This window comes from Strix aluco, chromosome 2, assembly GCF_031877795.1.
Source record: "Strix aluco isolate bStrAlu1 chromosome 2, bStrAlu1.hap1, whole genome shotgun sequence".
Taxonomy (NCBI): Eukaryota; Metazoa; Chordata; class Aves; order Strigiformes; family Strigidae; genus Strix; species Strix aluco.
This window is the reverse complement of record NC_133932.1, coordinates 62,669,180-62,695,564: the sequence shown is the minus strand read 5'-3', so window position 1 is coordinate 62,695,564 and position 26,385 is coordinate 62,669,180. Positions and strand designations below refer to the sequence as shown.

Sequence of the window (26,385 nt, the reverse complement as noted above, 5' to 3'; positions counted from 1 at the left end):
CTCTGTCACAGAGAATGGCTGTTTGCCTTATAAAATGATGTTAGTTATGCTAACCATGTTACCAGGGGTTGGGAGCAGGGGGTACCGGTCACACATGGCACTGGGCAGCCTTCCTTGCTGACCCTGCTTGAGCAGGTGGGGGTTGGGTTAGATGATCTCAGAGTCCCTCTCAATTTCAGTCTTTCTGTGATTCTGTGAAAACTTGTACTGGTGTTGGAAGCAGAGAATGGCTTTAATACAGTCATTGAGGCATTTATTTCCTCTGTGGGCTGCAGTATTCCTCAGTGGAGAGATAGGCTTGTCTTTAGGACTACTGCTTTTTGTTTTCCCTCTTTCTTGAACTATTCTGTTTCTGTCTTCAGCTTTTCTTCCTGTATGTGGCATTTTATTTCTTGCAGTTCTTTGTCCTTTTGTAGGTTTCCTTTCCACTCCTATTGTGTTGCTGAAATGTTTAGCAATGGAAGAGTTAAGTTTGCATAACTCTACAGCCAGATGGGGATAGAAATACTTGTGCTTCACTGAACCTAATAAAGAACTGTAGATTTCATGCCTTTTGTCTTGGAATAATTGCAGAGTTGAGGAAACATCTCTGAACCAAGTCACACTAGTGCTGAAAGCATTTCTCTATAATTTGAAAAGCTCAGAATGGTTTTCTAGAGTTTAGATATTTTACAGTAAATACCTAGTTACTAAATGTTGGAAAGGGATATATACTTAGACTTGCTGAGAAGCCATATCTTAGAATTAATAATGAGGATTATACCTTGTATATATTTGCTTATAAATTTTAAAAATGAGTAGTCTCTTACTTGTAACAAGAAAACTCAGAGTTTATATAAAAGTGTGTTTTTCTTCTATTATTGGTTACAAATAAAAAATATGAAGATGAGAAGGAATTAGATTTTGTTTAATGCATTGGACTGATGCATGGTTTGTGATGCTTTTGTCTTTATGAATTAAAAGCTTTCGATGAAACAGCACAGTTAAAATTTTGTCTTCTGTATTACAGGAAACTGGGTTGCAGTACAAGAAATTCATGGTCTATCCTTGGATCCTGACAGTTACTTGGCCTGTGGACATGGTAGGGCTCTCATCATTCTCTACAACTATAGTATAGCATCTTCTGTGGCTGTATTTCCTGTTTCCAGTGTAGGCGAATACATCAGAACATCTTAAACTGTGCATTGGTGAATGGAGATAATCATGTACTTCTGAGGTCTGCTTCCTCTGGTCTCAATTAGACCTCTGGTTTGGATGAACACGCTTTTGAAGTGCCTGTTTCTCACTACTGATGTCAAAGGGACATCAGCATTTTGAACAGACTGGTGTACATCAAGCTGCAGCGGTGTTCAAGAGTGTTCCCCATCCCTTCCAGCAAGCTCCACACATACATGTGCACGCAAATGTATGCACACAGAGGTTTTGGCGGACAGATTTCTTCAAAGGCTTGTTTCATCAAAACATTCTCTTGCAAACACAAATGCTTGATTGGAAGAATATTTTGAGAACAGAAACAGCTTTTCTGTATTGCCTATTCCCATACAACACTTGCAGCATTGTGGGGAATTCATCTTAACTCCTTGTTGGCACTTCACTTTGTCTTTCGTCTTTCTGTAGATTCTGTATGAAAGAAAGAAACATTTCCAGGATGAGTCAGAGCAGGAGCCTCAGTTGAGTGATTTGAGTAGTTCTCTGGAAGAACCTGTGTTAAGTGCCTAATCTGACTTCTTTTCTGGAAGTAGAGTTGCTTCTCTGTACTGGTGATGGAAGGAATCTAAGGGAATCCCAGGTTAGGTGCCTAAATTTAGGTGGTGTGCCCATTGTGCTGTCTATATATTTACAGTATACATGTTACCATTAAACAGTATCCCAGTATGATAAACATGGACAGTAGAAATGCTCTTAAAAAGTGCCACGTCTTCCTGTATTTGTGCTGCTTTTCAGATTTAGGAGTAAACTATGGTGATAAAGTAAGTATATCCTGAAGTTGTAGGTTATCTTTCTACTGTCTGTGTCATGATCAAGGAGCATTAAATGGGGCCTGCTGGGGATTTCCCCATATGTCGTGGCACTTGCTACTACTGTTAGGTTCTGAACTGACTCTCAGAACCTGATCAGGAATGCATCCCAAATTCCCAATTCCCAATGTGCTCTGGGTTGCGTACATCCCTGAGATCAGTCTGTGTTTGCATTTATTTTTCAAGAAAGCAGTGGGTCTTGTGCTTTGGAAACAAAGTTACAAAAGAAGAGCATGAAGTACGGTTTGTAAGTACATGAAGTTTTTCTGGGTGTGAAGCTGTGTGTTAGAATTACATCTGAATATGTCTGAATACCAGCTGAGTAGTGGCCTGCCTTCAGGATGAAGTTTTCCATAGTGAGTGAAGTTTAGGAGTTCCCTGGCTCCGTTCACGCATCAAGATGCAAATTCATATTCAGAGCCATTCCTGGGATCTGTGAGGTGCAAATGCAATAAATGTTTGCACTGCCTGAGGTTACCATCTACAAAGTATTCCTAGTGTGCTCTTCACGTGAGGCACACCATTTTGTGTGAGAAGTCATTTAACTGCCATCTGTCTGCTTTCTTCCTGGCAGTATCAACTGTGCTGTGAACACTCTTGTGGTTTTATTGTAACTTGCTTTTTGCATAATGTCAAAGTGTTGCTTACTTACTGTTTCTGTGGAGGTTTTCAAAGACCTAGGTGCTGGTGGTAGAGGTGAATGACTTAGCATTTGTCATTAAGCTGGAGCGCGATAAACTCCTTAAGCTGGCAGTGCTGCTGAGGAAAACAGTCCCATCCTGCTCACACCACAGTTGTTTGTTTTCACTTTTCAGTCACTTCAGTTTCCTCCTGGATTTTACCACACACTTGCAGGAACAGGAAGGATGGGGAAGTGGGGAAGCACTGCTACCTGTGAGGAAGTGGAAGAGGCCAGGAATGCTCATCGTTTATGCCAGTGCAAGTTATTTGTGATGCTGTGGCTTCACATGCCCTCTCCCATCTGTCCGTAGCTGCCTCACATACATTGCTTTCAGATGTGAACTATCGTGATAGTGTAGCTCAGGTGAAGCTAGTTTGTCTTTGTACTTGCTTGTAACCTAGTTGCATGTCCCTACTTTGGAGTAATAACCAGGAAAGAGGTTATTGGGGGACTGAGGTGAAGCTGACTGTCAACAGAACTCTCTGATATTCAGTGGGAGAGATGTGAATGGTGTGCACAAACAAAACTAATCAGTGTGTTTTCTCTTGACTTTGCTTTCTTGCGCAGGACAATGAAGACTACCCACTGATCAGAACAGGACCCTATTGGAAGAAGTTTAAGGCCAATTTCTGTGAATTTATTGCAGTGCTTGTCCAACAGTGCCAGTGCAGCATCCTGTATGATAGCTACTTGATGAACGCTATCATTTCTCTGCTTACAGACTTAGCGGACTCCATGGTCAGAGCATTTAGACACACAAGCACTTTGGCAGGTAAAATAACTCACAGAGTTGCTGTAGATGGTGAGTTTTGTTGACTTGTGTACAAACAAAACCATTCAAAATTGAAAAGCTCTCTTTACTGGAGTGGTTGTTCACTTATGCATTGACAGTGCCTTCCTCCTAGTGTGTGTTAGTGTAATAAATTATTTGTTCCCATGTGTATCTGAATGGAATTTGTATGCTTTAGATATGATAGATTTAGATCAATTTTTTTCTTTATAAAGAAATTTTCATAATGCCTGACATGATTAACTTTAGAATTATACTGTGTTCTGATTCTTTTTTTTTCAGTAACTGATTTTTCAGTCGGTTTTCTATTTTGTTATTTCCCTCCGTCAACTAATTAATATGATGAGGTTGCATTAAATGCTTCACCTGGAAAAGCTTCCTTTGGAGAGGTGCTATCTTGTGCTAAAAAGGACGTTGCTTGTTACACATTTTTGTTTCATGCATCACGATGATACTAAAGCTTCTACTTTTTTTTTTTTTTTCCCCTAAAGCCAGTAAATACCATCTTTGCCATGCAAAGAGCACTTAAAGTATAATTTGTTCTACAGTATGCTGTTTGCTTTGGAGGCTCAAAACCCCCACTTGAAATCTATGCAGATCATCTAATGATCCTTAGAGGAAGGTGACTTTGTCAATTCAAGTAAAATATTAAAATTCCTGGTCTTTTATGGGCTAGCTTCACTGTTGGGTTTTTTTTGTTGTTTTGTAACTGAAAGTCACCTGTTTCACAACTCTAGATTCTTTTGCAGAAAACTCAAAATTACACAAACTGAGAGTTGTCTAGTATATTACTACTTTGACTAGAACTCTGGCCAAAAGTTATAAATCACCAATAATATAACTATATTTTCCTTTTTTAATCATTGCCTGCCTTTAAAATAAACACTTTATTTAAAAAAAATACTATCATCTAGTAGTGTTTGTATTTTGGATAATAAACTGGATTTGGCTAAGCATATCCTTTTTGTGATGAATATATTTATGCTACATATCTGTGAGCTAAGCTAAATACGGGTATTTGTTTCCTTTTTAGCAATGAAACTTCTGACAGCAATTGTAAGCATACATCTGAACCTTGATGTCAACAAGCACAACGCTCAAAGATTATATGAGGTGGAGAAGAAGAGGATAAGTGGCAAGAGGACCAATTACAGACTTGACCAGCTAGATAGAAAAAGGAAAGAGGTTAGGCAGGTGTCTTGTATGGGAGATGCATGAAGATGTAAAAAGAGGGATTGCTGACAGCTTGCTTTTGGGTCACTGCAGTTCTTTGAGGTTTATATGTTTATCTAATGCATGGTACAGAGCAGTTGTGACTGGCTAGACGAAATGGTACAAAAATGACTAAGGTAATAACTGCCCTATGTACTGTTAACTTGTGATGTCTGTCCTACTAATTGCTTCTCTAAATTAGCATCATTAGCTCTTGCTCTCTACACAAATATGGATTTACACACACATGTAATTCCATCAGTAGCTCTGGTGCTGTGGGAGTGCAGTTTTGCATATGTTTATACAAATTACAAGCCAAAATGTTAGTTCTTGAACTGAATTTCAATGAATAAAAAAGGACAAAGAATAGTTGTCATCTCCATATAAGTAATGCATTGTAAAAATAGTTGTAACTTCAGCTATGACCTGTATCTTTCTTGCTGTTCAGTTTCTGTCATTTCTTCCCTGCTCAGCCAGACAGCTCCTTATCAACTCCCAGAGACAAGCCTATAACTATAAGAAATGATTCTGGCTTGAGGGTAGAGGTGACTTGATGTATGAACACCAAGCATAATTCCTTCTCTCCTGACCTTAGAATCAATTACCTGTGTTCTGAGCTTTTGGATGGCTATGGACTTCTCTGTTACAGGAACAACCCCTTTTTTTGTGGGAAGAAGTGTTTGGGTGAGACAGGGGTTTTTAGTATCATCATAAATCTGATCTTACGGGAAGAACAGAGGAAACGTGTATTGGGGGGAAAACCTAAACTTGTCATCCTTTCTGATGCTGCTGATGAGAGAATGTTTTTATTAAGTGACTTAGGTTTCCAGAACTTCATAACTGGATTTTCAGGGCTCAGCTGTGGAATAGGTGCATTTTGAAAATTCTCTTGTCTGCCTTTCTTCTCTGTTTAAGTGCATAAAAAGAGCATTTGGACCTATATGTGAAGATTGCTCGATAGCCATTCCGTATCTTTCTCTGTATTGATAGATACAAGCAATTTGCGCCACAGTAGTATTGTAAGTGCACCGATGCAACATTTTTGTGTAGTGAATTGTGGGACCAATATTAACATTCAGTTCTCTTTGTATTTCAGTATGAGCATAAACTTCTAGAGATACAGAACATGATGAATGCTATTTTCAAAGGGACTTTTTTAAACCGATACTGGTAAGAATAAAAATAAAGCTGTGATGTGTGTATGCATTCCCAAGAAACTCTTGCTCAGATTATCCAGATACGAGAATCAAGTTAAACATCCTAGAGGCACTGATAGTGTCAAGGAAAGTGTAGCAGTTAAATTATTTTAAAGAATTTGGGCTTACGAAAAGACCTTTCTTAAGTATGTTTCTTAAGTTCTTCCTTCTGGCTATAGAGCAGTGCATTTGTGAATGAAAAGATATCCAGAATTAAAAAAAAAAAAATCATTGCCTAAAACATTTGTAGCTAAAAGGGGCCTATTTGTCTATTGAAGACTAACTTGGAACACTGATATGAAGATACTTGTAATATTTTGGATTATACATGCTTCTGCAATTCCAGAAAATAAGAATATGGCAAATAAAATAATTAATATCTATTACACATTTTTAATGTATTAATATAACAATTTTATAATTTCAGTGATGTGATCCCTGAGATCCGAGCAACTTGCATTGAAGAATTTGGCAGCTGGATTAAAACATACCCAGATGCTTTTTTAAATGATAATTACTTAAAATACATTGGGTGGATGCTGTATGACAAGGTAAAGTTTTAATTTTTCTTACTGGGGGCAGAAGATAGGAATTACAAAATTTTTTTTTAAAGAATCCTAACATTTAAATTCTTGAGAGAAGATATTTAAGACTGTGGTTGTACAAAAAATAGTTTACTTTCTTCCCCATTTCAGGTTTTAGTTTTAAAGCCATTGTAGCACTAAATAACAGAGAACACTTTTTCCAGTTCAGTAGCAGTGTGTGTCCCTGTGTGCAGTTATCTTCATATGTTACTGAACTGGGAGTCATTACTGAATTGTAAAATGGCCTATATCCTTTAAGCACAGGCAATGTTAAACTTTGATTAAAATTCTGCTTTTAGGTTTGATGGATTCATTTAAAATAACGAATAGGTATTGCCTGTAGTAAAATAGACTTCAATATTGTATTTCTCATTTGGAATTAAATGGGTATAGAAAATATTTACAGAAAGTCCAGTCATTTCGCAGAGGGTTTTCTCCTTTTCCTTATAGTAAGCTTTTTTTTTCTTTTTGAATAGGGGCACGTTTATAAAACAAACCCCACCCCACCAAAACAAAACAAAAAAATAACCAACAGAAAACAGTAACTCAAAAAATACTTTTTTTCACGCTTCTAAAGTGCATGAGAGATTTTAGGGGGATAGGGATGTTTATTGTGAATGGCTAATTACCGAAACTGGCACACTCTACTTCTTCAGGCCACCTTTTAAAGTATATATAGCTTTTATATAAATTCCAAAACATCCTCAGTTTTTTGTCAGCTTTAGGTAATGTTTGTGTTCTGTGAGTGGAATTGTAGTTTACCACAAAGCCAGGAGGGGGAGCACAAAGCCTCTTACTTCCCTGTGTTGTGCAATTACTGTACAGGTAGTTAGATTTTTAGAACACAAATGTATCAAGAACTGTTGTCTTTTCCTGCATAAGTTTTATCTGATCAGAATATCTTTTTAGTATATGTTCAGTTGGGAGGATTCTCAAAAGAAAAAGTCATTTTTGAAGATGATGTATCTTCATTCCCAGTGCTGTACAGTGAAAATTAACAGCTGGTGTCTCTGATTAATGCACATAGCTCATCTACTCATCCAGTGTCATTTACTGGGAACTGGAAATGGTTGTTCTTCTAAAGCTTATTATCTGAAAACAATGTAGATGCAAGCAGAGTGAGATAAAGTGAGAAGTCTTCCATATTCCACATTTGGCTGAGACCTGGGAGTGTGCCATTACTGGTGGTTGCAGTCCCAGCTGTGCTTTGTGATTTGCAGCCACTGTTAAATTGCCCGATTCCAAAATGAGAGCAGGGCATTTTTGGCAGCAACAGGGGCAGCAGTGCTTTTATATACATCTGAATGTTATTTCCCACTACTCCTCCTTGATAAGCATTTCTATCCCATCTTGTTGGGGGCGGGTGGCAAGGAACTGATACCTCCCAGAGCCAATTTTCTTTTAGAATATAATGTAAAGAAGTTTGCCAAATAATTTAGGCCCTAGAGTGGAACAACCACAAAAGTGTTCTAACATCAGGGGAAAACCTGGCCAGCATCATCTACAGTACTGTAAACAGAGATTAAGTTCAATCATTTGGGAGTCTTTAAAGTGGGGAGAGAAGGGGGAAGTATAAAATTAACATTTTGTCTTCAAAGTCTTTTATTTGAATATAATCATTCCTTCTTCCCCATGAGTTACCATTTTGCCATTATATCCTGATATGAAACATTGTATTTTTATGTGAAAGGTTATTTCCTAGGTACAAGAAGGTGTTCTGAATTCAGTGGTAATATGCTCAAAATTGTGTATGAGGATCTGTCTTTGGCCCAGTTGTAAGAGTTGGAGGACAGTGCTGTAAAAATGCATTTTTGAATAGTTTATGTTCATCTGCTAGAAATAATTTAACTTTTTAGTTTTGAAGACCAAGCAACAGTTGATACTAATCTGACAGATATGTGCAGTTGAACAACGTTGTCTGTAAGCCCAGTCACCTATCAGTGCATTTGTGAAATCCAGGCACCTAACTTGTGCTCAGAGGCGGTAGTGTTCTTTTAAGGGAATATATAGCTACTAAATCGGCATCCAGATCCAATCAAACCAGCGCTGATCTGAGCTGTAGATGTTGAAGGGAAGTGCTGTATAAAAAGTTCAGAGTTCAAGACCAGAAAAGTCAAGACAATGAGGAATAAGGATGGGGAAAGTGGAAGGCAGAACTAGCAGACAGGAAGGTGAATACATTGGAGATGCACACTCGGACCTTCCTACCACGTTACAATAGCTTTGTCTGGAACTTCAGGGCAAGTTATTGAGGTTTTCTCATTAGACTATGAAAAACACTCAAAGAAATCCTGTGGAAACAGAAACTTACTGTTGAAAAGAATTTCTGTGTCCTGACCATGTGATCCTCCTGGCAAATTTCAGAAAATTGAAAAGGTTTTTAGTTTTGCTTCCCATTCAGCATGGCTATAGAAACTGATTCCATGGTTATGGGTACTTCTGAAGTACTTCTTTCTTCAAATGGTCATGTTAACATAGTGGATTTCTGCTCCACAGGTCATGTCTCTGCATATGCACTGATTTTTTTGGGGAGGGAGGGCAGTTTTAAAAATTGTTTTACCTTGACAGGGCAGGAAAGTTGTATTGCCTTTGCTATTCAGGAGTAATTCAGAAGTAGACCTAGTTTTCCCAATTTGTTATTTGGGGACTGTAAAGGAGAAAAAAATGACCCAATAACCCCATCAAATCATCCAGGTCCCAGCCTGTATTTGTAAGGCTTATTGAATGGCCCCATCTCTGTGATAGTGGTGAGGCTGAAATCTCGTAACTGAATGTGTCTAAGCGGTGCTGGAGCCCATGCAGAACTCTCTGAGGTAACTAGAGCTGCCCACTGTCTTTCTGATGTTTTCTGCCAGTCTGTTTGCAGGTCAGGGTTAAAATATACTATGATGCAGCTGAGGGACAGTGTATGTTCAGAGTAGCCTGAAAATGTGCTTACATAATTCCCCTTCACTCTGTCACAGCTTTGAAAGACCAAACAGGCAGGTATTTTGTCAAGATTAGAATGGTAGTTCTGCTGAGGGGAGTAGATGGCTGGGTGTTTGTACTTGCCTACATTACTGTCAAAAGGAGCTGAAGGTAAGTAGTGAGATAGCTTCTTGAACATTCAAAACTACTTGACATCCTTCTAAAACCATGAGGAGCAATGAATCTAGAAAAGGAGAGGTGGTTGAGAAGGAGAAAATGCAGCTGAAAACATAGGAAAATAGCAGAACTCGTAGAAGTACTTATTTGTTCATAGTTACTAGAGTTAATTTTCTCAACACTTAAAAGAAACATATACATATAGGGTTATGAGTGAGAGCTTTCGGGTGGGAACAGGATACCTTAGAAGGCAGGTGGTGTAGTTTAATGTATTAAACTTTATATCTGCAGACCTACGCTTGAATGCTGCCTGACTGACAAATGCAAATGACATTACTAGCTGTGTGCCAAGGGCTATGTGACCATCCAACAAACCATCGCAAAATTTTTTCCTTTTATTTTTTCTTTTCCCCAAGCACTAAAGCAGTCCCTATTCACAAGCAAAGCCTTGTGATAAAATACTGAGGGCAGCTAAAGCCAGGATTTCCGTACATTGGCCGAGCTGAGTTTGTGCCAGTGTGCAGTGGTGGGTAGCAAGTTAGGACTGTGAGTGAGTTCTGTGCTGTTGGAGCCCTTGTGGCTGTAGGAAGCAGTAGGTGCAAGTAACAGTCTCTTTCTCAGACAAGTCCTTTAATTTTAAAGTACGATATAGAGTATGTACTGCTGGTGTGTCATAGGCAGATTTGAGAGCAGTACTCATTGTTACCTGTTGATCTTTCATTTTATATTTCTAGCAAAAAGCTGTCTTACGCAAAACTGTTGGTCAAAGCCTGCTACTGGGTATCATCCTTTGCTTTCCATCGAAGCAGGTGAACAGGAACTTGTAGTAATGGATAGCCTATGTGTAGGTGGTCTCCTTTCTTGGGTTTCCTTGATTATTCTTACTGCTATTGTTAGCAAGAGGAGTTAAGGAAGAAATATGAAGAGACTGATTCAAAGCCTGCAGTTCATTTAAGTGTCTCTGCTGATATCCTTAACGTTATAAATTTACAGAACATGGTGATTTTTCTATGTTAGATTCTCAAAATTACTTTCCTAATGCCATTTAAAGCTTTGTCATTTGAAAAGTGTAGCAATATGCATGAGAATTTAAAAGCTGGATAAAGAAAAGACTTCTTTTTGAGGCTTCTATGAAGCAGCAGTACTAATAGTATGAAATAACACCTTGCAGGGATAAATATGTTGTGCCTAAATTAAGTAATTAGGCCAAATTGCAAGCAACCCTTTCCTTCTTAGAATGTTTAAAATACAGCATTCTAGTCTAAAACAAAAATAGGGAGAAGGCATAACATTTAACTCTGTATCTGTAAGAACCCACAGTGATAAGCCAGTGCATTTCTAAGGTGTACCTCTTCCTCTGGAAATCTTCCAGAATTTCTTGGAGTCCTTGTCCATGTTTAACGATTGTCTGAGTCAAATGTTGAAAGGATGCAAATAAAGTCTGATGTATGGAAGAATGCTGGTTGTATTAAGTAGGTCATCCATACTCTTGTCTTTGTATCTTTAACAGGTGAATAGCACAATTCCTGCATCTTTTGCATTCTGTTGCTTTTATTAACTGTAAGGTCTGTGAGAGTTTTTTTGCCTCTTAGGGAGCCTAACACAGGCTGTCATCTTTGAGTTTGGCTCACTACAGGGGGTGTGTGTGTGTGTGTGTGTGCATGCTACTGATAACAGTAATAAAGAAGATGAGGCAGTATTTGAGTAGTCTGCTGTAGGCACCCACAAAGAACTCTTATTTACATAATATAAATGCCAATAGTGAGTAACATCAAAGATACATGTTTTTTCCTGTTAACCAGTTTCTCTTTGTCTTGTAGCAAGCTGAAGTGCGGTTGAAGTGTCTTCTGGGACTACAGGGAATTTATAGCAGAAGAGAACTTGTTTCCAGAATGGATCTCTTTACTAGCAGATTCAAGGTAAATAGATTACTGTTGCTGTTTTGTAAGTCTGGATTGGGTATATACACAGTAAGCTCTGATGTTTTGATCAGAGCTGATCTCCCCACTCTCTTGACTGACAGGAGCTTAGAGTACTGCAGAAACAGCCTGCTTGACTGAGTGGATCAAGGAGTTTTGCAGAGATGTTTCCCTCTGTTTCTGTGGAATTTTCTGTTTCACTTTAGCTCACGCACAAAATGGTGTTAGCGTGCACTCTGGTCACTTATCTCCACCATTCATCCAGAATGGCCCAGATTTTTTTACAGGATCTTTAGCAGATGCCAAAGAATTTCATATTCTAAAGCTCCCTTTTTTTGCTGCTCCTGATAATGGGTTAACCTTGTAGATACTGGATTGGCTGACCATGTATCACACTGATGTGGGAATGGCTCTCTGTTGATCCACCATGTTAGTATTAATCTTGAAGAAGGATCCCTTATCTCCTTTCTGAACAAGTCAGGTGATACGCTGTAATTTTGAGAGCTTGTTCTGTGACTGCACTGACCCTGTACACTGCCTTTATCATATTCCAACATCCTGACTCATTTAAGAAGTAAGCCCTTTACTTTTTTTAATTCTACCCTTGGTAATGGTTTTGTCAGCTACTTGTATCCCAAAGGGGCTGTTCCTTTTCAGTATTTGAATAAGAAAGCTCAAGATGCTGTGATTGATATCTCAGTCCCTCTGAATCAGTACATAATCAATGCCTGCATGTGGTGGTAATTCATGCTCTTTTTGCAAAAGGTGCAGGGCCTACCTGTATGTCAAAGCAGTTGCTAATAGTAAAAAATACCTATAACAGATCCTCAGAGAATGAGAAATAGATTACTATTGGTATCTTAAGAATAAATTATTCAGACTGAAACTCGGCTATCTAAGATTAACCCCTGTTTTAAACAGTTATGTGATAGTCCCTTATCTTTCTGTCTATAAGAAGGTTGCTGTAAGCTGTGTAACCAACTGCAGGATTAGTATTCGAAGACTGATGAACTAGCTCCAGTCTGCTTGCACTGTGATCTCCCTCTGTGTGGAGAATGCTATACAAATGGATTGTTGCAAACCCCATGCCTCAATCAAAAAAACGCAACCCAAGCTTAACAACTCCTTCCCCTCTAAACAAAAGAAACCCAAACAGCTGCACGCAAAATACGGACTGATCTGGAATCTTTCAAAGTTTAAATCATGCTTTCTCAGTGATGGGAAATGTAATCATATAACCATCAGTCCATTTCCCACAAACGGGAGTTTCGCATGCTCCCTCTCTTACCCTTGAGTGTTCAAACTCAGGATTTATGGACTTACTTCTCTCACAACCCAGCTGCAAGGTGTGGAAAGGAAGGTGCAAAGTAAAATGAAACTAGAGATTTAGAAATGATATGTTAAGTGAGAAAGCTGTTAGTCCCAAAACAGGCAAGTCCAAAGGCTTAATATACCTTAGATGTAGGCCACGCTGAGGAGTGCGAGTTTTTGGGTACATAGGACAGGAAAATTTCCACTGTTTTCTGAGGTGTTTGCATGTGTACTAAGTTACAATAGTGTGAATTCTGGAGGTCAGCAGTAGTGCTGCTATTCCACGAAGTACCTTTATGACTCAAGTCCTAATTGTCTTTCCAGCAAGGCACTGGCTTCTGTAACGTGTAGGTACACACACTTCATTGTTGATGGGAGAATCTGATTATATAATGCTTGTAATTTGAGGCTTACCTTCATTTAACATACCGAAGTGCCAGTAGTAACATCTTAGAAACAAGTTGTCAGTCACTTTTAATTTTGTAGACTGTAGTTGATTTCTTGTGAACGCATACATTACATCTATAAAAAATATCATATTACTGCATGATTAATTCAGTTAAAAAATTAACATGCTGTTAATTTTCAGGGGCTGGGGAACTACTTGGTAGTAATCAAGTTGCCTTATGTCTCTTAGGAAATAGCTGCTGAAATAAAAATAAATCTCTGCTCTACTAGTGTAGATGATCTAGCTGTAGCAAAAAATATATGTTTATTGAGAACAAACCATGTTACATCTTTTTATTGTCATTTTACATCCATTAGGATCGAATTGTGTCCATGCCTCTGGACAAGGACCATGAAGTAGCAGTTCAAGCCATGAAACTCTTGATGCTTATGTCACAGTAAATAATTTCTTTTTTAATTTACTGTATTGTTTTAATGGCAACAAGATCCAGATGAAATCCTGATGAATCTTCCTGTAATCAGTTACATGCTGGGAAACAGTTGCTCCTGGCAGGATATGAGTTACAGTTAAAGCTGCTCAAGACGTGGCATTTTCTTTCTGTGGGAAATACTAATGTTAAGAAAACCCTTGTGTTGAGATTCAGTATGAAAAGTACATTTTCATATCTTTATACTTCCCTCTGAAAGGAAATTCCATATTTTCATTTTGGCTTTTCTCAAATAGAGGATCTGCCTGTGTTGGGGGAAGTCCCCACTGAAGATGGGGTCACCACCCCGTCTGCTGTCCCACGGTTGCCAGGCGTTGACCAGGAGCTCAGGGAACTCTGCCTATTCCCTGTCTCCCCACATGATGCAGGAAGCCTTGAGCTTTGAGGCTGTTGCTAGAATTTGGACTTTCAGATTCTTGGCTCCATGGCAGAGAACCTGGGAGCTATTGAGCCCACAGCAGACTGAATGACAGGAAATGAGCAAGTGTATGGTTTTGTTGAAGTGGAAGGCTAACAGAAGAGTTGTTTTCTTGGGAAATTACCCATCAGGCATAGATTTGGTAGGATAATAGCAAGGTGGAAGTGTGGGGAAAAACTAGACTCATGTTACAGAAGTATATGAATCCTCTTCTGATACATTCTTGAGCAGCATGTTTATTTTAGAAATGACTTTATTTGAAAAATATGTGAAGAATAAATTCTCTGTCCCTCTTTTTCAAAGCAAAAGGAGAATAAAACTCCCACTGCATTTCATTGTTATTAGAGTTGAGACGTTAGGACTCAATAAGTGTCTCTTCTGTCTCAGAGTATCAGTTGAATTCAGCTGATGCAGGTGCTTACGTCCACGTACAGCATGGCACATTGTCCAACAGCCTTGTGGGATTTGCTTTTCTGTTTTAAGTCAGAAGTATTGGTCATTGCTAGGTGAGGAAGTAGACTTTAATGAACCAAATAATATGGTGTTATAGGTATTTACATTAAATTTCAAGTACATTTGTGTATTGAAGTGCTTCTTTATAGTCTGGTCCCCTATCTCACTTCACACTCCATTGATTTGAGTGGCATTTCTCTAGGCCTACTTCAACATACACATCAGAACAGCATATGATGCTGTGAACATAGTATGCTTTTCTGAAGGGAGTACCATTGTTTGGCTCTCACTAGTAGTAGCTAGGATTATATTGTTTCTGTGTTTACAACGTCCATTTCTGCATCCCTTGGTTCTCCATGGTGTGCAGCTATTGGAACAAAGCACAATGCTGTGTCTGTGTGTATAATGTGTTCCTGTGCTAGGAGGAGCAGCACACCATTGTTGAAGTACAAAGATGCTATACACCAGTTACGGCTGTCCTTGTTCTGTCTCTGAACTAACAAGTGCTGTATTGGCACTGCAGCTGTTTATCATCTCTGGCTTTATTATAAGGGATCATGTTCTCATTAATGCAAGCTGCAGCTATAAAAGTTTGATCAATGTTTTTTTTCCCGGAAGCAATTTTTTCCTAATTTTTCTTAAATATGATTTCCAATGTGAATAAATGCCTTCTAAAGTTTTCTGAATGACATTTCTCCATCATAAAATGTAGTTTTCATAAGTAAAATGAATACATTTCAAAATTGTTTTTAATTAGGCTCTGTGGAGGCCTAGCAAATACATGCTTTTCTTTCTTTTTGCTCATCTGTTGCATAGCCATCCTCCTTTCTGCCCCCCTCCTCCCCAGTTGCTCTGAGCCCTGCTGATTTGGCTTAATTATTGGAGTGATGAAAGTGGGAATTGGGGACTCAGTAAACAAATTCAATGACAGCTCTTCTCTTTGATAAAGCTAGTACCGTTCAGTCTATAAAACCCCTGTGAAGAGAATGCAGACAATATACAGTCACATGTACAGACTGCTTGATAAGAGCCTGCATCAAGATGCTTTTCTACCAGGGGAGGAGCTTATGCCTCAGTACCTACAGTAGTGTCAGAAAGGACTCGCTGTTGGTATTGCAGACCAAAGAAATTTCAGGGCTATTATGTGTCAAATAGGTGCCTCTCATAGCTCAAAACCAGTATCTGCTTATTGAGCAGTAATGCTGCTTGATACATGCAGTAAAGCATGAAATGGGGTTGGGGACAGCAACTCCCCTGCCTTTAAAGAGTAATAAACGGCAGCTTGTATAAATGGCACTTCTACTTGTATGCACTGATGTAATCAATTTTTTTTCTGCTTTTGTCATACTGTGTTGGCTTCTCTGTGGATGGCTCATTTTTGTCATCTGCAACTTTGGCAACTGAATTCTAGTTGCCCAACTTGCATTTTCAGTGAGACAGGAAAGACCTTTCAGATCAAGCTTCTATTTTTAAAGCTACTGGCAAGAACCTCTATCTCATGAACTCCCTATATTTGATTTGGAATCATGCATTTTTAACAAATAATATAATCCTAACTGGTCAGGTACTGACCTTTAGAACATGTCTCTAATCTTGGAATGAATCTTTTGTTGTTTAATGACATGTGTTGGCAAGAAGCAAGGCCAGGAGTAACTTTTTTCCTCCAGTTAGTCTGTTGGGTGCTCTGTGACTTTCTTGGGGAAAATTTACTGTATCAGTAACTCTCTTACTGGCTTCCATAATTGTCTTTTGGGTGAGTATAGTAGCAAGACCTTGTGGCCAGTGAAGTATTTTTGTGATGTTTTATGGTTGCCGTGGAGCTGTGCTCCATGTATGTTAGTAACAGCTTTGATCACCTCTTAACCATCACTGCAGTCCAGTCCTGTTGAATATACATTGATTATTCTGCATACCTCTGGCCTATAAATCTGCTATGCTGGCCTTTACATTCTCTCTCTTGCTAGCTAGAGAGGTGGTGAAAACACTGATCTTTTCAATTCACTTAGATGTGTTGCATTATTAAAAAAAATTCCAGTGCTGATTCAAAACCCTCTCACTATGTGTATACCTGTTTTTTTTCAAATCCATGTTTGTATTCTCATCTTGTCTGTTTCTGTGAGCTGAGACTTTTTTCTTCTTGTTTGTTGCCTGTTGTCTCAGTTGAATGCCAAGGTCTTTGGGCTAGTAGATTTCTATTTTTACACAGTGTGATGTGATCCCAAAACTGAAATGAGCCTACGAGGTTTAGCATAATAGAAATTATTAATGCTACTGAATTATGCATAATTGTTAGCATTAATGTTGCAAAGGATCTGAGAGGGAGTAGAACTAGGAAGGAAATAAAGAGGGAGAGAACAGGAGTGACAATGAGAGACCAAGGAATCTTACTGAAAACATTGCCCTTTAGGAAGCAAATCAGTTTAGTGTGCCTACTGCCAGACAATTCTGTTCATTTCTGTGTGCTTAACTGCCTAAAAGAGTAGAGGGATTTTGGAAAAAAGCAGCAAAAGTAATTAGGTAACTGTAGTAGATGAATGAGGAAAGGTTACAAGTGGTGCAGGTAGGGGCACAAATCAATGAATAGCTTGAATATGTAAATAGCAAAGGGGAAAATTACTTTGTATTACATTAGTTAAATGTAACTAGAAATTAAACTTAGTTTTATACACAAAACTCTCAAGTCTGAAATCTAGAAGAGCTGCCTTTGAGATCTGTGAGTATATTGCACCCACTGAGGACTTCACATAAATAGTTTAAAAACCATTTAATGGAGCTGATAAATACATTAATTCTCAGCACAGTGCTTTGACAGTGGTCAGTAGAGTTAATCCAACTTAAAAGTCAAGAAACTGAGGCTTGTAAATTCCCAGTTTCCTTCTTAGCACAGGAGGCCCAAGTCAAGTAGGGGTACATCTCTGTTGTGATTAAAAATCTTAGTCTCCCTTCTGATTCTCAACTAGACGGGCAAGGGTGTTTTAGTTTGGAGAGGGAGGGGCTACACAGTAGGAGAAACCCGAAAAATGGATTTGGCAGAGGATGCCATGGCAAATAATGTAATGTATGTTATTAGTTTTAGTGGTAGATGTAGATGTCCCGTGACAAGTAATTCAGTGTTAGCAGAGAGTTGAACTCTGTGGTTCTGGAGGTTATTTCATAGCTAAGTCATGGACTTCAGAGGAGAAATTGATGTTTGTTAGGCAAATTCACTGTATCTAGCAAGGTTATTCAGAGAAGCCATTGTGCAGAAGAACAGTTAAGTTTACTGAAGGCTTAAATGCTATTCTAAAAAGTGTTTTCATGTGATTGTGAAAATTAAGCTGGAGAGACATGCTTTGCATCAAATAAGGAAATTATCCACCTTTGTCTTGTTTAGTAGCTTTTAGGAAAAATAGAGAAATGTTATCTTGAAGTTGATAAAAGTAGCATATGAAGCAGTGAAGCAAATTACACTGCACAGTTCTGATTTCTTGCATCAGTAACTTGCTTATAGCAGATTCTGTACTGTCAAAAGGGAATGGCATGGAGCTCCTCATAGCTCCTTCGTGATTCATTCAGGTCCATCATGCTCCAATTCAGGTGGAGTTATGGTAGTGCTTTGTCAAGCCTATTCCAAACAAAAGTGAAAGACCAAAATGAAACAAAGGCATGTGCTTTCTCCTCTGTCATCTCCTCTTTTCCATTCTCAGGTTTATGCTTTCTTGGAAGTTAACTTCAGCAATTTTCTGCCATCATGCACCTCTATTCCAGCACCTTGAGTTCTCTTCTGACATCTTTCCTGTCTGAAGAGTTAAGAAGAAAAAATAAGAATTGCATGTCTCATAGGGTTATGTTTCTTAACTAAACCAGCATACCCTACAGCATCTGTCTAATGTGCATCTCCCCGTGTTCTGTCACAGCATAATCATAGAATCACAGTGTATTGCAACATGCTAATCCTATTTTAAAGTGGGTGGGAAAGGACTCTTGTTATATTGTAGCGGCAACCATGTTATCTTTCTGATCACCACAGTGTCATCTTGAAATACCTGCAATGACAGCAGGGTAGAAAAAGAAAGAGGGAGATAACAACAGATTAGCTGATTTTCCTACTAAAAAATTTACTCAGACATTACATTTTTTGGTTGATAGCACTCAGTGCGTGGATAATATTTTTACAATGTATTTGCAGATTTGGACATTGAACTTTAATTAATCTAAAATTCAAAATCAACAGATTTATATATTTTTTTAAATTGAGATGCTATACCTTGGATTACCAATGTCCCCATAATGTGTACCAGATCTTTCCCTGCACAACCATTAAAAACAAAAATAATAAGGTGGCAAAACTTAGAAAAGTGCATCAGGTGTATTTTTATTTTACTGTCATGATTTTGATGGTTATCCTTGGTATAAGCAATGGCACAGACCAAGAGAGGCAATGGCAGCAGTCATGTCTCTTCCATACAGTAAAATGGAACAAAAAGCAAGAGATGAAATCTTTCGACTGGCGCCACATGCAGAACAAAATGGGCCTGTGATCTCCCTCTAGAATATCTCAACTTCTTCTTCATGACATGTTCACAGTGAAGGGCAGAGAAGATGGTATGTCATGACATTGGTATGTGGAAGGCCATGCCTGTTTATTTTTAGGCACCTAAACACTGGCAGGCACTTCTGGCTTAACCTTTATCTGTTGCTTGGCATTCTGAGGGCTGTAAATTTGCAGCAGTATTATTGCTGTATTTGAAGTATTCTTTGAATGTTTGATGATTGGCTTATGTATGTAAAGAAGAAAGGTACCCATTTACTGTGGTATTGGTAGTAGTGGTAGCAGGTGTAGTCAAGTGCTGCTACTTCCAGAGGCAAGTAAAACCCTTAAGCACTCATTTGAGTGGGATTTATGAGTATAAACTTCATTGTATTATTAAGCGGTTGAACAGTATGTGAAAAGTTGTAGTAGTATATACAGGTATACCCTCCCATTCAGGAAAAAAAAATAATTGTGTGCTCAAGTGGTGTCATGAGTGTCTGTCAGCCTGTGCTGCAAAGAAAATGGGTTGTTTTTCCCTTCTTTGCTTCTGTGTTATTAGGGAGTTCTTCATACATGGCCAGAGCTATTGCATCTGACCTACTCTGGTCTTGAGGAGGGAGGAAGTAACACTGCTGTAGATTAATGTAACTGGGGTAAATTCCTAGGCTCTTTGAAGACAAAGTTAAAAACAAGGAGGTTGGGATTTCAGAATCACAGAATGGCTGAAGTTAGAAGGAACCTCTGGAGGTCACCTGGTCCAACCTCCCTGCTCAAGCATGGCCACCTAGGGCAGTTGCCCAGGAGTACGTTCAGATGGCTTTTGAATATTTCCACCCATGGAGACTCCACAACCTCTCTGGGCAGCCTGTGACATTGCTTTGTCACCCTCATGGTAAAAACGTGCTTTCTGATGTTCAGAGGGAACCTTCTGTGTTTGTTTGTGCTCACTGTCTCGGTCCTGTCACTGAACAGAACCTGGCTCCATCTTCTTTGGACCCTCCCTTCAGGTACTTACACACATTGGTAAGATCACCCTGAACCTTCTCTTCTCCAGGCTGAGCAGTGGCAGCTCTCCCAGCCTTCTCTCATAGGAGAGATGCTCCTCCAGTCCCTTAATAATCTTTGTGGCCCTTCATTGGACTCTCTCCAGTATGTCCATGTCTGTCATACTGGGGAGCCCAGCACTGGACCCAGCACTCCAGCTGTGGCCTCACCAATGCTGAGTAGAGGGGAAGGATCACCTCCCTTCACCTGCTGGCAACACTCCTCCTAATGCAGCCCAGGATACCATTAGCTTTCTTTGCTGGAAGGGCATGTTGGTAGCTCATGTTCAACTTTGTGTCCACCAGGACCCCCAGGGCCTTTCCTAAGCAAAGGAAATTTCTTAGAAAAGGCAGTTTCATTTGTACTGACAAGGCAGAGTCCTTAATTTCTACCTAAAGAGATGGCAGGCATGTTGCTGAGGTCTTTGAGCTATCTGAACAATTTAGGCAAGGGATTTTTTAAAAATAGAGACACACAGGTGTTGCATTCACAATTTCCATAAATGTGCTAAGAAAAGAAAACCTGAAATATGAGGAATAAAAATTTAAAATACTAAAAAATGTGTACATTTGACTAGCATGTTCATAGAGGAAATTCCATTTAAGCATAAGAAGAAAGTTTTATACATTGGGGATGGTCCAATACTGGAACAGGTTGCCAGAGAAGTTGTGGAGTCTCTGTAGATATTCAAAACCTGACTGGACACAACCCTCAGCAACCTACACTAGGTGATCCTCCTCTGAGCGGGGGGTTGGACTAGATGATCTTTGGAGGTGCTGTCCATCCTTAGCCATTCTGTGATTCTGTGTTGGCCCACTGTAGATCATGGTATGTTTGTGTAGAAATTTCTTCTTTTTCAAGCTATCCACAGTTTTTTGAAAATGTTTAGAGAGAAAATGACAAGGGCAGCTTCAGAGAAACGAGTGCTTTAAAAGAAATAAATAATAGATTGACATTAAAAAGAATGAAAGAAACCTTGTCAGACTGCTCATTTATTTCAATAAATTCCCCATTGCCTTTTAATATAAAGATCTGCCATATCATGTATTTTTACTTCTGTAAGTGGAATTTGTTGTCAGCCTTTGTTTTGCTTTCACTTGTTAAACCTGTAGAAGTTTAATAAATTTGATGCTTCATTTATGGCTTCACAGGACACACCAATGCTTATTCATATACTCTAACACACCATGTTACTTCTTTCAGTTTCTTACTGTTTAACCTCAGTAAACACATTTTTACTTGATTTCCCCAGTTCTGTAGATGGCTGAATAAGTCTCATAAGTATTTTCCTTTATGCTGATTTAAGAAGATATATACATATACTCAGAGCACTTTCTGTATGTCCTATTCCTGCAAATATATACTGAAGGGAATTGCATGTTAAAAAAGGCCACTAAACCCTGTCTGAAGTATGTAAAGCAGCTTTTCTTTTTGGTTGAGGGCAAGCATTATCTTGTGATACTGACCCATCACTTCTTGAGACATACCGTCAGCACTTCCATTTAAAGACCTTTTTACTGTTCCAGTGACCATTGTAAGCAACCATGGAAAAACTGAAAAATTCAAGTGATACATGAGTAAATACATCATAAAGCTAAAATTCATGGAGTATCAACTTCTATAAATGAGAGGCTATTGGCTGTGAGAAATGAGTGCTGTCTTTTTTTTTTTCCCCCTACTGATTTTAAATTTTAAGACAGTGCTAAAAATATATTTGCAGTGGACACTCCAGTGATACTCTTGCTGAATATGAGCTCATTATTTTTCAGCCAGGTTGGGGCTTTATGACTTGTGAGGATGCTAAAGAATATGATGGGTTTGGAGACAAATGGGCAAGCACAGGAGGGGCTGCTGATTTCTGTAAGACATCACTCCCAGCAAATGAAGAGCATGAATCCTCAGTTTTAGAGAAGGTATTGGACCACTGCTGTAGATGGTTTTAAACTGTTACTACCTGAGGATCGAGTGCAGTAATAAATAAAAATCCTTTCCCCTTACCTGGCTGTAGTAAGGGTAAGGATCTCATATGTTGCTCTTTCATTCTCTGAAGTAGCTTAGTCCAGTGATGCTGCTATGGCAGTAAGAAGCAGTCATTTTGAAACTGTAATCCTTGCTTTGGGCTTCACTCCTCTGGTACCCCTTTGGTAGGTTATTCAACCTTGATGCTTCAGTTTCTTTTTTGTAAAAGGTTGATATTAATAGCATTTCTACCTCTCACAGAGTGTTCTAGGCTTACTAGTTGGCATGTGGTATTCTCAAGATCTGTGGCTGAATCAAAAAAATTGTGATTTTGAGTGTGTTTGTGCAGAAAGATCACAGTCATAAGAATGCTATCATGAATGTGTTTTGATTTCTTTTTATATGTGACTGTATAAGCCTAGTGTAATAGAACATAGGTTTTGAAATACTGTAATAAATAATTTAAAAATAATTTGTACTGCAAAATGAAGATGGTTTCTTGTTTATTATCTTCTATGGTGAACATCTTCCTATTTGATTACTATTACTCTTTCACTGTGACCACTAATCAACCTTAATTATACTTTGAATTAATGTTCATGTCCATGCAGTGGTCCTGATTCATCATGGCTTGCACAGACCTCTGTCTCTCTACACAGTGAGTAAAAGAATGCTGCCAATTTTGTTTGATAGCATTTTTAGATACATCCTACAAAAATTTTGCTGTTTAAACAAGTTGCACAGCTATGGAGAATCAGGTCTAGTAAAAGCTGGACATAGCATTCGTAATATTCTTTGCAGATGAACCTGAACTATAACTTCCGTTGTTATTTTTGCCTAGGAACTGTGAGGACGTGTTATCAACTGAAGACTGTGAAACGTTATACCAGTTTGTTTATACCACACACCGTCCGCTTGCAGTAGCAGCTGGGGAATTCCTTTATAAAAGGTATCTCTGCCTGCCTGCTTGCATGCCTACTTCTTGCGTATTCTCATTTGTTTCAGAATAAAGGTGGATTTATTTAAGAGGTACATTAAGCATTCATTTTTCTGCTGGAATTGTGTACCATGAGGGTAGTGGATGTGCTTTCTTCTGCTGAATCAGAAGAGAAATGCTGGTTGGGGGTAATCATTTGTTCCCCTGCACAGCCCTGGCACAATAGGCATGAGAAAAGTTGCAAGACTAACAGAGAGAACATGAAACAACTGACTGATCCACAGATGCCATGCTATGTTGAGAGCATACCTCCTTTCTTTCTACTTTCTTTTCCTGTTGCTTTGCTTCTTACAAGCTAATTCATCACCTGGCATCTGCTGGATTTCCATAGCTTTGGTGATTAATCACAAAAATGGCCTCCTCTTCTCCCTTTGGAAGTTGCCTTATACATTGTAAAGGCTGAATAATGGGAGATGCAGCAGATTAAAAAGCCCTCCCAATTTTCTGTCAGGTTAATGAAGTACAGGGTTTATCTTCCCCAGGAGTAACTCTTATAAATGGGCTTCTTATAACAATGGTTGCATGAAGTGAATGGAGTTGGCGTACTAAAAAGAGAAGAAATAAATATTCTGTCTCTACAGCTGAGAGAAATAATTTTGTCTTACAAAGAGGAATGAAAATATTTTGGCAAGACTTTTGTGGGGGAAAAATTCAGAAATAATAATGATTTGTGTTTCCACACATGCAGAATCTCCTTCTAGTTGTCTCTTCCTATCTACTGAATTGCTGACATTCTGGTGTTTGTGGAGCCAAGTCTAACAGAAAGACAAATGAAGATAAATTTCTGTTTTGATGAGTCTTCTATCACATCTGCTAGTCTTACTCAGTCTTTTGTGTTGGTCCTAATATTCTATCATAAATCAGGTGTTTTTCCTCTCAGAACACTGCTACTTTTTGCCATTGAAGTGATTGCCTTGATAACTTTACTTTTTTTCTACCCAGCTTCCCAGTGCATTGTAGACACTTTGACCCTGTAAACCTAATTCTTGTTGTTTGCCCATTTCTTCTCTTTGGCACTTCTGCAAGTATAGAAATATTCATTCTAGTGTGATAGAGATGTTAGTGACCCCCTCCTTTCCCTGGTCATACTGCTAAAAGTTTTAGTATAAATGCTTATGCACCCTCTCCCCTTCTTCTTGGTTTGCATGAAATCTCCTCAATACCTGCATTATTAACAAGTTACTTAGCTGGCATAAATTATTCCAGCAGAAGCAACTTCTGAAAGTATAAGCTTCTACTGGCATTAAGTAGTGTGGTCCTGCTCTTAAATCCAAGCCATTTGGGCCTTATATTGATCTGTGGGGATGCCCTTCCTGTATTTATTTTGGGATTAGCACTTTGCATGAGCAGTACAGTCACACTAATTTTGGATAAAGAGGGGAATGGAAATTGAAGTGTCGTATTGTGCTTCATACTGCAGACAGAAGAGGAACAACAGTTTTTCTACTGTATTTGTGAACTTGAGTAAACTGCCTCTTGTAAGATACTGTGCTCTCTTTAAGAAGCTTCAGTTTCAAGATACACCATGACTTGAATAATGATTGGGTAGTAATATTGCTACCCAGTTGTTTAAATTCAGCCTAAGGCAAGCCCCTTTTCAAGCATGAACAAATGCCTACTTCATTATATGTTCATTGCTGTGGAATCTGCATCTGTTGTCCAGAAAGCTGGCAGGGTACCTGTGAAACTTTCAGAAATAGTCTCTGCATCCACAGGGATAGCAGATCTCTCATAATGGAAAACAATCTAATCTCTTTTCCTTTCATCTGATAAAAAAGTCTAATGTGATTTGGAGTAAATAAGTAGACATGTAGAGAAATACAGTCCTTGGGATCTTGACAGAATTAGTGTTACATTGGCAAATGAGTATAAGGAGAATGTGGCAGAATTGGACTGACTTCCTTTTCTGTTGGCAGGCTGCTTAGTCGTGAGGGAGATGAAGAAGTTCAGCCCAAAGGAGGAGGGAAGTTTGGGGCGAGTACTGACCAGTTGAAAAGATTAATACATTTTTTCCTGGAGAGTGAGGTGAGGAGAACAGCCCCTGCAGTAAGCCTTTTAAATCCAGTGCTGCATGTTAAATCAAGTATTGGCTTCCTTTTGAAAACTATTTCTGATGGTGAGCTCTGAAATGTTTGGTGTTTGGGATGTTTTCACTCTCTAGGATGAGTTTTTAATTAATACATTTCTGTTCTATTGTATTAAAATTAATTTACAACTATGCTGATGGAGAGAATCAGTGCTGAAGCAACTTCTGAAAACAACCTGAAGGACTAATGCCACTGAGTGAGGGTTTTTTGCTACGTGTCCGTGTCTTTCTGCAGGCAGATATGAGTTGCTGTACCATGACTCTATGCTGATTAAGAACTGCCTAATTTTACTGAGAGTTTTATCAGCTTAAGTGCTGTACTTCACTATTTGGGTTTTGCAGTGGTGCAGATCTATGTCTGGCCAAAGTGTCTCAGGCACAGCAGTTTTGAGTCCTTCTGCAAAGAATTTCACAGATGTTGCTTAAATGTTGACTCATTTCTAGTCCCAAGATTGGGTTTTCAGTTGTTATGATCAGCGATATGAAAGCAATATAGAAGCTAGTTTTAAAGAGATTACTTAAATTACAAAGGAAAGGTATCCTAAAAAGAGAAAAGAAAAGCTTTTTTTTCCCTGCTTTTCCTGCTTTTTTTCCCCACTTTCCTGCTTTGTGTCAGATTGAAGACATGGTATTTAAATGTTGATTAGCCTCAAACTAAATATGTTGGAATACTGTGTTTGAATATCTGTGTGAATGACAAAGCTTTGTAATTGGAAAAAGGGAGAGGAACATATGAAGCTGTATTTCTTTTAATGATGTGTTTGCTTCTATAAGCTTGTGTTTTTATCCCTAGCTACACAAACATGTTGCATACCTCATAGACAGCTTGTGGGACTGGGCAGGCAAATTCCTGAAGGACTGGGAGTGCATGACCACTCTTCTGTTAAAAAATGCTGAAGAAGATGGAGAAGGTGGGTGAGCAAAGAGCTTAGTTTTGTCTGAATGAATTTCTTGATACTGTTTTCTGCACTTTGCCTTCAGCTAGTTTAAGTCTATTCCATATTGCAGAACCCTTTGATCCCAAATTGTGGTCCCCAAGGGCCACAAAGCAGATGCAACTAAATGCACTGCCAATGTGATATTTATATCAACATATTTGTTTTATTCAGTATTCTGTATTTATGTAATGTTAGTTTAGAAACTTTGCAAGAATATTGCATAATGAAGCCATAATGCTTATGTAGCATTCACTTTTTTTGATGGTCCAAAACATAAGAATCTAA

The 26,385-nt window shown here is 38.7% G+C and overlaps 1 protein-coding gene across 9 annotated transcripts in view; it reads left to right on the top strand.

Annotated features, from left to right (window-relative positions):
- Nucleotides 1-26,385, top strand: part of LOC141919421 (cohesin subunit SA-2-like) — a 64,128-nt gene that overhangs the window by 14,819 nt on the left and 22,924 nt on the right. For all 9 annotated transcript variants that reach the window (XR_012621978.1, XM_074814958.1, XM_074814955.1 and 6 more), the window contains 10 exons: nt 1,010-1,081; nt 3,268-3,472; nt 4,524-4,675; nt 5,799-5,872; nt 6,326-6,449; nt 11,387-11,485; nt 13,562-13,641; nt 22,921-23,028; nt 24,993-25,101; nt 25,956-26,073. Coding sequence is in view for 8 of the 9 variants with exons in the window: in XM_074814958.1 (XP_074671059.1) it covers nt 1,010-1,081; nt 3,268-3,472; nt 4,524-4,675; nt 5,799-5,872; nt 6,326-6,449; nt 11,387-11,485; nt 13,562-13,641; nt 22,921-23,028; nt 24,993-25,101; nt 25,956-26,073 (1,141 nt within the window). In the remaining variant the exon portion in view is untranslated. The remainder of the gene's footprint in view (nt 1-1,009; nt 1,082-3,267; nt 3,473-4,523; nt 4,676-5,798; nt 5,873-6,325; nt 6,450-11,386; nt 11,486-13,561; nt 13,642-22,920; nt 23,029-24,992; nt 25,102-25,955; nt 26,074-26,385) is intronic.